Here is a 13,762-nt window from a genome sequence, read left to right as displayed (position 1 = left end):
TAAGTTACATGTGGGCATGCTTACATTAAAACATTAAGGGAAATCAATTATACTTCAATTTTTTAAAAAGGGAAACATAAGATGTAGAAGAAAAAAATAAGGGAAAAAACAGCATGCAAAATTGCACACATTATTTCAGTCCTAGAATGTGTGTGTGTGTGTGTGTGTGTGTAAAACCAAAATCTAAATCTAAATAGTACCTTTTTCCAGATGATGGGTTATGGGTAATTTTGTTTCCTCCTTTATACTTTTCTAGATATTCTGAACTTTTGTTATGAGACATAACTGCTGTGATTATCAGAAAATTTAGTTTAAAAATATTTACTGTTGCTGAAAAAAATATCAGAATTTCCAAGAACAAGATTTCATTTCCCTTCACAGTTAAATAATGAATCGGAAAGTGTAAGTGGGAAAGATTTGCAAGAAAAACAATTACCCCAAGCACTGGGAACAGAGGAAGGATGTTCAGACTAGAAAGGGAAGTGTCTAAGAGATAGTGTTTCATAGGACATTTATGCTGAATGAACACAGCACGCTGGAACCTGTTCTTGATCGATGTCACCTACTTTTGAGTGCTGTCGGCCGCTCAGAGGCTGTCTTCTGACAGTGGTCATTTGGATTCGCTACAGACTGAAACAGTGTGGATTGAGAATCTGATGCCTTTAGAAGAGAAAACATAGAAGATCTGTGATCTGAACAGGTATAATTTCTAGTATGGACGATTTCAAACGTGCAGTGGAAAAGCAGCAAAGAGAGCTTTCTTTTTGGCAGTAACCCTACTGTTTTGCTTCGTGGCAGTCCCTTCTGGGCAGGGCCTATCAGCAGTACCAGATGAGCCCAACATAGGCCCACCTTGAGGTGGCATCTTCCCAGGGACCTGCACGAGCCAATCATAGCACTCAAAGGCTGCAGCTCAGGATAAAACCACTTGGCCCCAAACACCATACGGTGCATGCCTTTTCCTGCCGCCTTTTTTTTCTTTTATTTATTTATTTATTCATTTTTGGCTGCGTTGGGTCTTTGTTGCTGCATGTGGGTTTTCTCCAGTTGCAGAGAGCGGGGGCTACTCATTGTTGCGGTGCGCACGGGCTCTAGGCGTAGGGCTTCAGTAGTTGTGGTGCAGGGGCTTTGTTGCTCCGCGGCATGTGGGATCTTCCCTGACCAGGTCTCGAACCCGTGTCCCCCTGCATTGGCAGGTGGATTCTTAATCACTGTGCCACCAAGGAAGCCCCTTCCTGCCTTCTTAAGAAAGTTAAGGCTAAGCTGGTGGTCCTGACTCTTAACAAGACTTTGGAATTTCCCGGCCTAGAGACTAGATCAGGATTTTTTTTAAGTTGGAGACTAATTTGAGTTCACTACAGAATCCCTTATTTGGTGCACAAGTCTGGCTATTCAACAGAGATTTCAGCTTTGCAAGTCAGTTGGAGTTGATTTCTTCCCTTGGAAACTGCTAGTTGGTGGTGGTCAACAGAAGTCTCAACATAGACATAGGCGAGGAAGGTTCTTGCTGAGACTCACCCGAAGAAAACCCCGAAGGAGCAACCTGAGAACTGATTTCAGGATGAAGCTGCAAGGGCGAAGAAGTGCTTTTAACACCAACAAATGCTGCCCTTTGACCAACAGATGCAGAAGGATTCTTCTCCCAAATACTGCAGCCCCCGAGGTGAGAATCTGGCTCCTAAGAGGGCAACTTCCTCTCCTGCTGCTGTGCTCAAGTCTGCAGAGACCCACGGTGAGTTACCACGGAGGAGGTGATCTCTTTATGATCAGGGCTCCAAAGGAGCATTCTCCTGGTGCAACCTTTAGATGACCTTTAGTCCCTTGGGATATAATTTCACTTAGACATTTTAACTAACAAGTAATGCTGGCAAAGAGGGTTGAAAACGATTATTAAAAATAGTGGAGTTCTTTACAGTTCACAGATTTGGCATCACAGATGCTAGAGGCATAGCATTTTTTTCTTGATTCTCCATAAAATTTAAGTAAAACATTGCTTCTGTAGGACAAAGCAAAATCAACCAAGTCTAGTTGGCTTTATCCTGTATCATATGGATCAACTCAAAAGAGGCATTATAAAGTTCTATATAATGAAAAATAACCTACTGTTAAGCGAAAACAGTTTCAGTGAGCCCAGACTCTTGCATCTTCCCATAAATAGAAAAGCACTAAATTCCTTAATTTTAATGTCTGGTTTTCTTTAATTAACAGTAATCTTTTCATGTTCCGAGTACCTGTCCTTTGTTACAAAACTCCTATATATCCTAGCTCCCCCCTCACCTCCTCAGAGCAGTTCTCTTGGGGTTACTTGAGATGCCATCTCCCGGGCTTGAAGTCCTAAAAATTCCCACCGAATAAAACATAACTCTCAACTTTAAAAAAAAAAAAGAAAGAAAGAAAACAGAATACCCATTTGATATCTAGTAATAGATTAAAGTTTTGGAGTTTACAAGGTTTGATAGAAGATATTTTTTATTTTGTTTTGGCTTAAATAGATTCTGTAGAACTATTTGCAAATCTGCTATAAAGAATTATCGGTTAAAATCATTTAAGCAGTCTTAAAATTTTGTTCCAGTTTACACACAACTAGATGACTTCTCACCATAAATAACATAGTAAAAATACCAAATGGTATGCTTTGGAGTTCCAGCTACAACACTGTTGACATTCACTGGATGGAATTTTATCTCTTAATATGTTCCTTAGTAAGTACTGTTCATTAGGAAAGCATCATTTCTTTGCCAAGAAGGAAACACCTTGAAATTTACATAACTGAAAAATATGGCTCTCAATTATGGACGGATGATACGTAATGAACTTGTCTTCAAATCTCTAACTTTAATTTAATATGCACTGGGTATCAATAAGTAATATTCCATTGGCTACCCATGAGAAAATGTCTTTTTCCCACTCCTGGTTTCTAAGAAGGACTTTACCAGGAACCCCACTGACCTCTGTCCAACCCTTTCCTCACATCGCTCCCCTGGAGGTGGACAGACGTTACTTGACTGGTAACGTCAGGAAGAATAACTGGATATGCTGTGTTTGCTCTTCTTCCTCCTGAGAATTAACCCAATGGCAAAAGGCATGAGTTCTGTGTTCCTCCCATGACAAGAATCTCACCTAGACAGGCTGCAATCCAATACTGCCTGCAGCTAAGTGGGCAAGTCAGCTCATTCTGGGGTTTACCCTTAACAAGCCCACCAGCCATCAGACCTAAAGATGGGTGCTCCAACGTGTTCTCATTCACTAGTAAAAATTATATTTTAGCCTTCACGTTTCAAGTCCTGAGCAGAGGAGAGGGTTGTCATTTACTGCGGGGCCCCTTGGAGAACCCAACATTACTCATCACTTAAGTCTTCTCTTAAATCAAAGCCAAAGACTTAATATAGGTTTTAGGTATTCATAAAAGAGATATTCCTTATAACACCCGTGTGAGAATGTGAAGGGGTTAGGAGAGGAAACATAGTATAATTAAACTTTGATTATTAATTTTTTTCTTCAAAATACTCAATATGCAAAAAGACTGTTTTCACTGATACAAAAAGGGTCACTTCCTCCGTGGGGAGATGAGGATTTTTTGTGCTTTCAGTAATATTTGTCAAACCAAATTCAACATCTAGCATGGGTCACAAATACAGGAAGGACTGGATCAGTGTAATGGTTATGAGTGAAACTTACTTCAGCAAATACTGATTTTGAGCAGACAACTTGGTCTTATACAGTGTAGCAAATCTGCTACCACACCGTAAAAATTTAAAAAACAGAAACTTCAATTAAATAGAGTCGGGAGACCAGAAAGGGGAGCTCTCATGCCCTGCGACATAGCAGAGTCCAGCAGGAAGAAGAAAAACACCTCTTCTTTCCTGGCAAGGACTGGGCGAATGTAAAGCCATGAACTCTTTGTTTACTATACCCTCCCATCTTCCTTTTCTTCTCTATGAAAGCATTCTTCTTCCCTTGCCCTGTAGGGACTTGTACATGGCGCACCGCAGTCACAGAACCTGAATTGCAACTCTCTGCTGATCCTGAATAGACCTATCTTTGCTGCAGAAATACCTGGCACTCTATTTACTTCAGGTCAACAAGATTCACCATCGGATTTAAAAAATTAAAATCAAGATTTTTCTTTCCTTATAGGTCGCAGTTAAAATTGACTTTGACTTGGCACCAAGTTCCTTTGATGATCAGTACCAAGGCTGCAGCCAACAAGTCATGGAGGACCTGATTCAAGGGGATTATTTTACAAAAGAACTAGAATCTGGTAGGAATTACCACAGGGTCTGGCAACGTGCACACTTAACCTGGTTGAGACAAGGAAAAGCTCTCCCTGAGAACATGACTATTACACATGCTGTGGCCATCTTGGTTTATTCGTTGAACGACAGTGTTCGTTCAGACTTCTCCAGAGCCATGGCCAGTGCTGCTGGGTCTCCCCAGCAATATAAACATTCATTCCATTTCAAATATCTACACTACTACCTGACCACGGCAATCCAGCTGCTGAGGAAAGAGATTGTCACAAGGAATGACTCTCTGTGTTATGAGGTGCACCATGAGGTGAAGGGCGTTTACTTGGAAGCCCCCATGGGTGCCACCATTCGCTTTGGCCAATTCCTCTCCACCTCTCTCCTGAGAGAAGAGGCACAGAAGTTTGGGGACCAAACTCTATTTACCATATTGACCTGCCTGGGGGCACCTGTACAAGACTTCTCTCTCAAGAAGGAGGTCCTGGTCCCTCCCTATGAGCTGTTTGAAGTTGTAAATACGAGCTACCACCCAAGAGGAAATTGGTTGCAATTGCGGTCAACTGGGACCCAGAGCACGTATAACTGTCAGCTGCTAAAAGGTATTGTTATTGATCCAAATTGAATCCACTTTTACCAGGATTGCAGGCCACCATTTATTTTTTAATCTTTTCAAAGAAATATTTATTTATTAATCTTAATTTTTTCTTTTTCTTTTTAAAATTTTTATTGGAGTATAGTTGATTTACAATGTTGTGTTAGTTTCAGGTGTACAGCAAAGTGAATCAGTTATACATATACATATATCCACTCTTTTTTAGATTCTTTTCCCATATAGGTCATTATAGCGTATTGAGTAGAGTTCCCTGTGCTATACAGTAGGTCCTTATTAGTTAGCTATTTTATATATAGTAGGGTATATACATCAATCCCAATCTCCCAATTTATCCCTCCCCCCATTTTCCCTCCTGGTAACCATAAATTTATTTTCTACATCACTATTCTTTTATAAAAGTTGTTTTTCTGAGTGAGCTTGGGGGAAAAAGGCCAAAAACATGGATATTGGCCTTCAGTAATGGTGGAATTGGCAGATTAGAGAAAACTCACCTTGTTTCTTGGTTTCTCCTCTCTTCTATCTCCTCAACTACCTGTAGGAAAATGTGCTTTGCAATGGCATGGATATACGGGGCATTCTAGACAGAGAGAGTAAATATCTCTACTGGAAAAGGTAGTGCATAAAATATAGCACTTTACCTTCTCCCTCAAGCTCATTTTTTGTCATGGTCATTTCATGAACAAGAAGTGCTAAAAATAAAGCAAGAGGTGTGATTTATTCATCCACTCCTATCTATTAATCCTCTTCTCTGTTCCAGGAACTGGGATAGGAGGACCCAGGCGATACAAAATGAATAAAGCAAAATTACTATCCTAGGAGGATTTTTAGTCTAATGAGAAGTGGAAATATGAACAAATGTCTACACACAAGAGCACTAAGTATACACCAGATGTTTAAGCAATGGTTATGGCTGCTCGGTGAAGGAAGCTGCTCGTTCTCTCTGGGGAAAGTGAGAAGGCTTCACAATAGGAGACCACTTGGGACTTGAAGTAGGAATGGGGGTTTTCAGTGAAAAAAGAGAGAAAAAGTCATTTCAAGCAGAAAAAAGCATATATTGAATCACAGAGATTTCAAACAGCCTGGTATCTTCAGGGAAATTTTGAAATTCTGGATGGCTGGAATGCAGGGTGTGTAGGACAGAGGAAGAGGCCAAGAGTAGAAAGGAAGTAGGAGACTCATAGGGGCTGGAGAGTTCTGATGGGGCCAGATTGTTTAAAAAAAAAACTCTTGTATTCCATGCCAAGGACTTTCAAACTTCATGCTGTAAGTAGTGAGAAACCATTAGAAGTCTGTAAGGAATGGAGTATCAATCAGATCAGTATTGTAGCAAGATCCTTGGTGACATTGTGAAAAATGAAGCAAAGCAGGAGAAATGAGGGTTATCACAATAAAAATATGTTAGTCTCTTTTTAGAAAAACATGTGACTGATTCCATTTTATCCTTGTATTTTGCCAGCCACAGTCGTTTGACAGAGCAAATGCTGTGCAAATTCGGTAGCAAATGCTGTACCCTGTTTGATTCCGAAAGAGGAAGACTGTCCTTATCCACATGTGCATTCGTTTACACTCAAAGTCAACTGCAGCCCAGCTACAGGGTCTACCTTTGAAATATTCCCAAATCTTCCTCTACCCCATCATCACTGCTGCTGTTAATAATTCAGCCTGTCAGCATTTCTCAACACGTCAGGGCTGCAGTGTTGCAAATGTCCTCAAACTGGCATCCACACTGAGGTCAAGGTCCTGCTCACTCTGGCCTATCTGTAAGGCCAGAAACAGTCATTTCCATTAACTGATAAGTAACACTCTGCTTATTGCAACATCCTGGAGCAGTATTAGATTGATGCAAACATGAACAATGGGAGAAGGGAGGCGGCCTGTTTTTCTTATCTGAGAGTCCTTCACTGGGAGGGAGTAAGGTCAGTGGTCTCCCCAGCCCTGTTTTTCTAGATGGGTGCTGTTGCCCACTTGACTTCTGACCAATCACCTGGACTAACCGTTCACCTCAGCCTGGGGAATTCACAGGATCTAATTTCTCATGAAACTGGAATCCTCTCAGGAAACTGTTTCTTCTCCTTTCGATCTTTTCACCAGCAGAAGCCACAAACTATTCTATGTCCCCAAAAGTCCCTGTGAGCCAGTGACTTATGTTTCCCCCTCTGGTTCCCTTTTAATCTGACAGACGCAATATGTGAAAAGCAACATGAAGGCATTTAAAATGGGTCAACCAGGGACACTGCAGTTCTCCCAATGAAGAGACGGTAGATCAAAGAGCAGAGCTTCCCCAGTCCTTCAATGTATTTCAAAATTGCTTCCATTAAGCTGTAACTGAAGTTCTCAAGTTCAAAGAGTTCCTAGGAATCTGTGGCCTTCAAAGAGTCAAGAGGTCAAATTGGTAGCATAACACATTGACGGGAGTGAGTTGGCAAAAGAAAAATTGTTTAAGACATTCTAAACTAATAGCTTCTTCTTCTAATTCTTCTCTCACCCCTCCCATGACCTGTACTTGTTACCATAGAAACATGTTTTCAGGCCCATTAGAAGACTCAAAATATGTTATGTTAGTTATTTGTCCTTAAATGTTGCTTCTTTCAGCAAAATAATCTGTGCCAAAAATCTGTAGACACTCAAATACATGCTCTGTTCTGTATCATTGGACTCACAAAGAAGAGGGGTTTATTTGCGAAAATGTTTCACATAATTAAAATTCTTAAGCATGCTTCTAGAAAAAATGTAGTCAATTGTTTGTAGTCAGTGTGGTTTTACATGCTAATCTTGCCAGTTACTAGCAGTGAGAATACAGGCAAATGGCTGAGTCTCTCTGTGCCTCAGTTTCTTTATATATAAAATGGGAACAATTTTTAAAAATAAAACTTACCTTGTAAGATTCTGGTGAAGAGAAAACGAATGAACGCACGCAAAAGCTCTTAGAACCGTATGTGACACATGTAAGTAAGTAATCAAAACTCTTTAGCTACTATTACTATTACCATTATAAGTCTTTATTTTATTAACCTACTGTTTCCTATTTTCTTTTACTCTGGGCTTCAGTTATCCCAAAGTAATTTTCCCAATTTGTGGCATCACACTTACCTTGAAGTAGCATGTCTGTCTCAGACGAATGGATGAAAGAATGAGTAATTGGATGAATCTGGAGACCACAGGGCATGATGGGTAGAGCAGAGATGGTGGAACCAGTGAGAGCTGGGCATATGTTAGTAGCTCTGTGGCCTTGTGCAAATGACAAATCTGAGCCTGTTTCTTCATTTATAATATGGGGGCAATACTTGCCTGGAGGGAAAGTTGTGATAGCACTTGTTACCCACCCTCTCAAACACAATTGAAAAATCCTGGGAAAGTACTTTGCACATGGAGCTGGGATAATAGTTTAATAGCACAAATGTCTACTTCAGTAATATTGACAGTTAGAATAGAAAGAAAGGAAGAGACAGAAGAAATACATTTTTTTTGGCCATGCCATGCGGCTTGCGGGATCTTAGTTCCCCCCACCAGGAATCGCACCCGGGACCCCTTCAGTGGAAGCACGGAGTCTTAACCACTGGACCACCAGGGAAGTCCCATAGACAACATTCTAAAAGAATAACACTCATCACTCTAAATTTTGACAGAAAGAGGTTATAGATAACATTTACCACCAAATAAGATTAACTAGATATACTGCATGTCACATTTACCTTTTTTTTTTTTTGCTTTTTTCAAGAGATTGAATATGTATTTCTGAACAATCTAACTCACAGATTCAGACTTCATGAGATAAAAGGCATAATAATTATGCATTTCTCCCCAGACTGTATACCTAAGGCAGAGGTGACCAAATTCAGGTTATAATACACCAATAAAATGGTATTTGTGTAGAAATTTAGTTTACAAAAGGCTTTCACACACATTACCTGTTTAATTCTTACAACCACCTGTACTTTGGGCTATTGACCCCCCTATAATGATGTGAGCACTGAGGATTAGAAAGGTTAAATGGTTTTTGTAAGATTATTCAAGCAGGCTATAAATAACAAAAGTGAGACCCTTTCCCATTTTTTCTGACAAAAAGTCCAGGACAGTTTTCTCTGTAGGTCACTTTCAGGAGATTTATTTTGCCATTCAAAAATGTTATTGAGAACCTACAATTGGTTTCAATCTTCTGTGACTCTGACTATTGACATTATAAACACACTTCACATTCATATAAATATACAAATACGTTCACACAAATGTATATATAACAAGATAATAGTTGATCTTTTCACATTCATTTAACTAGTGTTTTTTATCTTAACCTATTTTATTACATTATTAAAGATTGATGGCCATGACCTACTGAACTGATGTCACAAACCATTAATGGGATCACAACCTCCAATTTGAAAAGTACTGTCCTAGGGACAGAGGGAATAAAAAGCATTGAATAGTCTAGAAGAAAAGTAAAGACAAATACAAAAGTAAAGTTAATGTGAGTTGTTCTGAAATGAGAAATTTTGTAGATTGTAATTCATTTAATTCACAGATTTTTTTCATTTATTCTCCTAAATATATTGTCTGCCTGTGTGAAAATAATAATAATAATAATAATAATAATAATAATGTGAGGTAGAAATGATAATGACCGTATGAGAGGTAGAGAAAAAGTATCAAGAGAGTTAGGAAAGAAAAGTTACGTTAACCTGAGAAAATAAAATTGAAATAAGCTATTTTTAATATCCTAGTTATTATGAAGGGAGCTTAAGAGGTGGTTTTGAAGGATGAGTATGATTACCACATAGTAATGTCTCTATATTTGTCTCTTACTTGAACATTAGCATAATCACAGTGAAGCAAAGTGAAGAGTAGTGGTGGTGATCCTAGTATTTCCAAAAACCTGGAGGTGCTCTCATCTTACAGATGAGAAAACTGAGGCCCAATGAAAGTAACAAAAATGATCACAGTCAAGCATCTAGGGGTAGAGCTTCAATACCAAAGCCAATTACACCCTCAAATCATAATCTTTCTGTTACATTGTTTCCTTGTCAATCGGTTGCTGACAACTCTTCAGTAGAATCTTATCCCATGAAAAAGTGAGAAAGGGTGGGGTTAGAGGTCCGTGTGATCTCTAGCCTCAATGAAGAGAAAACAAAACAGAAAATGCCTAAGAATCATTCTAAGGAGTGACCTGCTGAAGTGGTATTGATCGTTCCTAGGTCCCTGTGAGAATTCAGATAATACAATTTTAACACAAACTTTGACAAAAGCTTAGAAATAAGTATGCATTATTAATTTTTCTTATCTAAGAAAAGTGGGGTTTTGAAAATTACTGTTGGTAATTTTCCAAATAGAAATTCCAGGAAACTCAAGGGATCTTATATATTATGTGGAAGTAATGGAAAAGTATTTCCCCATCATCTGATCACCCTATCAAACAATATGGTCATCAAAGAATTGAGGCAATCACAAAGTTGAATGATTTTCTACCTCAAATGTCTTTTCTGTGCTAAATAATCAGCAAAGGCTGGTGGAAAAGGAGATTCCACTCTTTGGAGCATTTTTAAATTTTTATTTATTTATTTTATTTATTTTATTTTTGGCTGCATTGGGTCTTCGTTGCTGCACATGGGCCCTCTCTAGTTGTGGCGAGCGGGGGCTACTCTTCACCGCGGTGCACGGGCTTCTCATTGCAGTGGCTTCTCTTGTGGCGGAGCACAGGCTCTAGGCACGTGGGCTCAGTAGTTGTGGCTCGCGGGCTCTAGAGCGCAGGCTAAGCAGCCGTGGCCCACGGGCTTAGCTGCTCCGCGGCACGTGGGATCCTCCTGGACCAGGGCTTGAACCCGTGTGCCCTGCATTGACAGGCAGACTCCTAACCACTGCACCACCAGGGAAGCCCTAGAGCATTTTTTAAAGGTTTACATCTTCCATCTCATTCTATATCCTTATCCCATTGTACTCCCAGTTAATAGTTATACCTGACAATAATTTTTTATATTTCAGTGTTTCTTCCATCAGCCACATCTTAGTGGCTGCTACCCTTTCCCATGAAGAGTGTGTACGTGTAGGCAGTATACACACACACACACACACCAAACAGGACTGTGTGAATTGTCTTTGCTCACCTTGTAATAAAAAAAATCTGATGAATGGACATGCAATATATGGAGAGATAATACAGTGGTTACAAATACAGAGTTGAGCCAGACTGCCTAAGTTTGATGGCTGCCTACACTACTTACTAGATGCGTGATGTTTGACAAGTTTCTTCACATCTCTGTGTCACAGTTTTATCAACTAAAAAATGAGGATAATGAGGATAAATGCCTCATAGTTTTTGTGTGGATTAAATGAGTTAATTTATAGCAAGTACTTACAATGATCCCAGCACAGAGTAAGCCTTTAATCAATGTTCACTTTCATAATGGTGATAAAGATGGTGATAATTAAGATGGGGATGATGGTATTGGTAATAATTCTGCTGCTGATGATGATAAAGATGGGAAATCCGGAGATCTCTACCCCCAACTTGCTGGGTACCTGAGGTACACCTCTTAACCTCTTGGTACCTGTTTTATCATCTGCAAAATAAGCAAGCTGTCAGTTAGAGAACTCTAAGAGAGAATATTTTTTTTAAAGTGGCTAGCTTCACACTATTTACAATAGCCAGGTCATGAAAGCAACCTAAATGCCCATCAACAGACGAATGGATAAAGAAGATGTGGTATATATATACAATGGAATATTACTCAGCCATAAAAAGGAACGAAATTGGGTCATTTGTAGACACGTGGATGGACCTAGAGACTGTCATACAGAGTGAAGTAAGTCAGAAAGAGAAAAACAAATATCATATATTAAAGCATATATGTGGAATCTAGAAAAATGGTACAGATGAACTGGTTTGCAAGGCAGAAATACAGACACAGATGTAGAGAACAAACGTATGGACACCAAGGGGGGAAAGTGGCAGGGCAGGTGGGATGAATTGGGAGACTGGGACTGACATGTATACACTAATATGTATAAAATAGATAACTAATAAGAGCCTGCCATATAAAAAAGAAATTAATTTTTAAAAAATTGCTAGCTTCAAATATTTTTGTTAGGAATTTTCTAAGTTTAAAAAGTGAACCAAAGAAGAAATGAGGTGGTTTTTTTATAAAAAAATCTCTGCTACCTAAGACATCTCTAACTCTTTTTATGTTTTTTTGTTTTCACAGCTTCCAGCAAAAAGTGCATCCCTACTCCCGTAGTTATTGCTTCCCTCTCATTTTTGACCTGTGTCATCATCTCTTCCAAAAGTAGAGCATAAAGGAAGGTTGTGGTTTTTGCCTTCCCTGTACCCTTTTGCTTTATTCCAGTCAGGGCACCCTGAATACCCATAAAGAATCATTCTGCCCAGCTATCAACTGATTCAGAGCTGGCTCAGTCCACTGCCTATGGGTAGACCTGTAGGTATATTTCTTCTTCATGGATACAGAGATTCATGTTGGGTAGAAATTGACTCAATCTGAGCCTGTGAGACATAATCAGGGTACTTTATTGGAACTGGGGCTGGGAGTGGGGTGGGGGCCATTTTTTTTTTTGAGTGGAGATTAGTGAAAGCAGAATATGAGCCTAGAATCGCTAGCAGCTATCTTGCTACTGAGAAGAGAGACCCTATCTTCCTGAGAATGGAGCTAACACATGAAAGAAGAGCTGAGAAATGAAAAGAAAGTGAATCTTGGTGAGAGTCTATGTGCCCCTAAATCCAACTGTGCCTGAAACTGGATACCATGGGCTTTTTCATTACATAAATCAATAAATTATATCTTTGCTTCAATAATTTGAATTAAATTTTCTATCTTAAACAATTGAAGGAGTGTTATGATGAATACAATGATTTTCCCTTATTTTTTATTTAATGATCCTAAATATTAGGAACAAATCAGAGACTCTTGAGTTAGAAAGCAAAGGACAAATTCATCAAATGAGACAGCGTTGAGCCCCAGAGGCATACTTAAGGTGTGAAATTTCTTTAGAGATTTTTTTCCCTGATGTCAAGCAATTTTATTATTTTTAAATTTTTTTAGAGATTTTTATCATCATTCAAGACCAAACCAATGTAGTCTCAGATGGGAGGAAACATGGAAACCCAAGAAACAAAAGGGAAGGTTAATGAAAGATGTTAGTGGAATCTCATTGACTGCCAGTAATGGGGTGTTGCACACAGGTTTCTTCTAAAGTATTACAAAAGTTAAAATTTAAACTCATATGTTAATTCACAGAGGACTTTATGGCAAATTAGATTTTAAGCCTTCATCACAAATTTAAGCACATTTGTTAGGAAAACAAGTGTATGTATGTGGAGATAAAGGAGGAAAAAAAAATCTAATTACCAAGGAAATATCAAAGATATATTAAGTCCCCATTATGTGCAAACAGTTAAAAAGAAGTATAAATCATCGAACTTCACAGCTGGGAATGTTCCCCGACTCTTCTTTCAGGTAGTAGACAAGATAAGTGGGGTGATGGGGGATTGCTAGGTCTCTAAAGACCCTACTAATTGGGCTAAATGGGGTGAAGGTGAGAGCTAGTTCCATACCTTTGAATTCTGAAAGTCCAGGCTACTTAGCTCCTCTGAGATTTAGATAAGAAGCAAGCATTTATTTAAAGAGAAAATAGGATTTAAAATTTTAAACAAGAAAATGTTTAAATGAGGAAAAATCTTAGGTATTCTCAGAAAGGAAAATTCCAATAGAGAACTAGAGTTAACTGCTTTTAAAGTAGTAAATTCCATACTTCTTATAAAGAAAAAAAAACAAACTAAAGTTATTAATTGCCTTTCTTGTTCGTAACAAAGTTCCTATTAGGTATCATGTGAAATATGGCAGTCTTTTTTTTTTAACTGGAGTATAATCACTTTACAATGTTGTGTTAGTTTCTGCTG

General features: G+C 38.8%; 1 protein-coding gene across 1 annotated transcript; it reads left to right on the top strand.

Moving 5' to 3' along the window:
- The first annotated feature begins 821 nt into the window (after window positions 1-821).
- Window positions 822-12,363, top strand: ART4 (ADP-ribosyltransferase 4 (inactive) (Dombrock blood group)). Its single transcript, XM_068560774.1, has 3 exons — window positions 822-1,732; window positions 4,138-4,846; window positions 12,054-12,363. Exons 1-3 carry the CDS (start codon window positions 1,562-1,564, stop codon window positions 12,143-12,145), a joined length of 972 nt encoding a protein of 323 aa, XP_068416875.1. The 5' UTR covers window positions 822-1,561; the 3' UTR covers window positions 12,146-12,363.
- The last annotated feature ends 1,399 nt before the right edge of the window (window positions 12,364-13,762 follow it).

Source organism: Eschrichtius robustus, chromosome 13, assembly GCF_028021215.1.
Source record: "Eschrichtius robustus isolate mEscRob2 chromosome 13, mEscRob2.pri, whole genome shotgun sequence".
Classification (NCBI taxonomy): domain Eukaryota; kingdom Metazoa; phylum Chordata; class Mammalia; order Artiodactyla; family Eschrichtiidae; genus Eschrichtius; species Eschrichtius robustus.
The sequence above is the reverse complement of the archived record's forward strand: the minus strand, read 5'-3'. Positions and strand labels throughout refer to the sequence as shown.

What these genes read in the sequence shown, in the direction of transcription:
- ART4 (XM_068560774.1), top strand. Translation starts at nt 1,562, where the DNA reads ATGAAGCTGCAAGGGCGAAGAAGTGCTTTTAACACCAACAAATGCTGC. An exon ending in CAAGTCTGCAGAGACCCACG is followed by an intron (nt 1,733 to 4,137) that starts GTGAGTTACCAC and finishes CTTTCCTTATAG; the next exon opens with GTCGCAGTTAAAATTGACTT. An exon ending in TAACTGTCAGCTGCTAAAAG is followed by an intron (nt 4,847 to 12,053) that starts GTATTGTTATTG and finishes TTGTTTTCACAG; the next exon opens with CTTCCAGCAAAAAGTGCATC.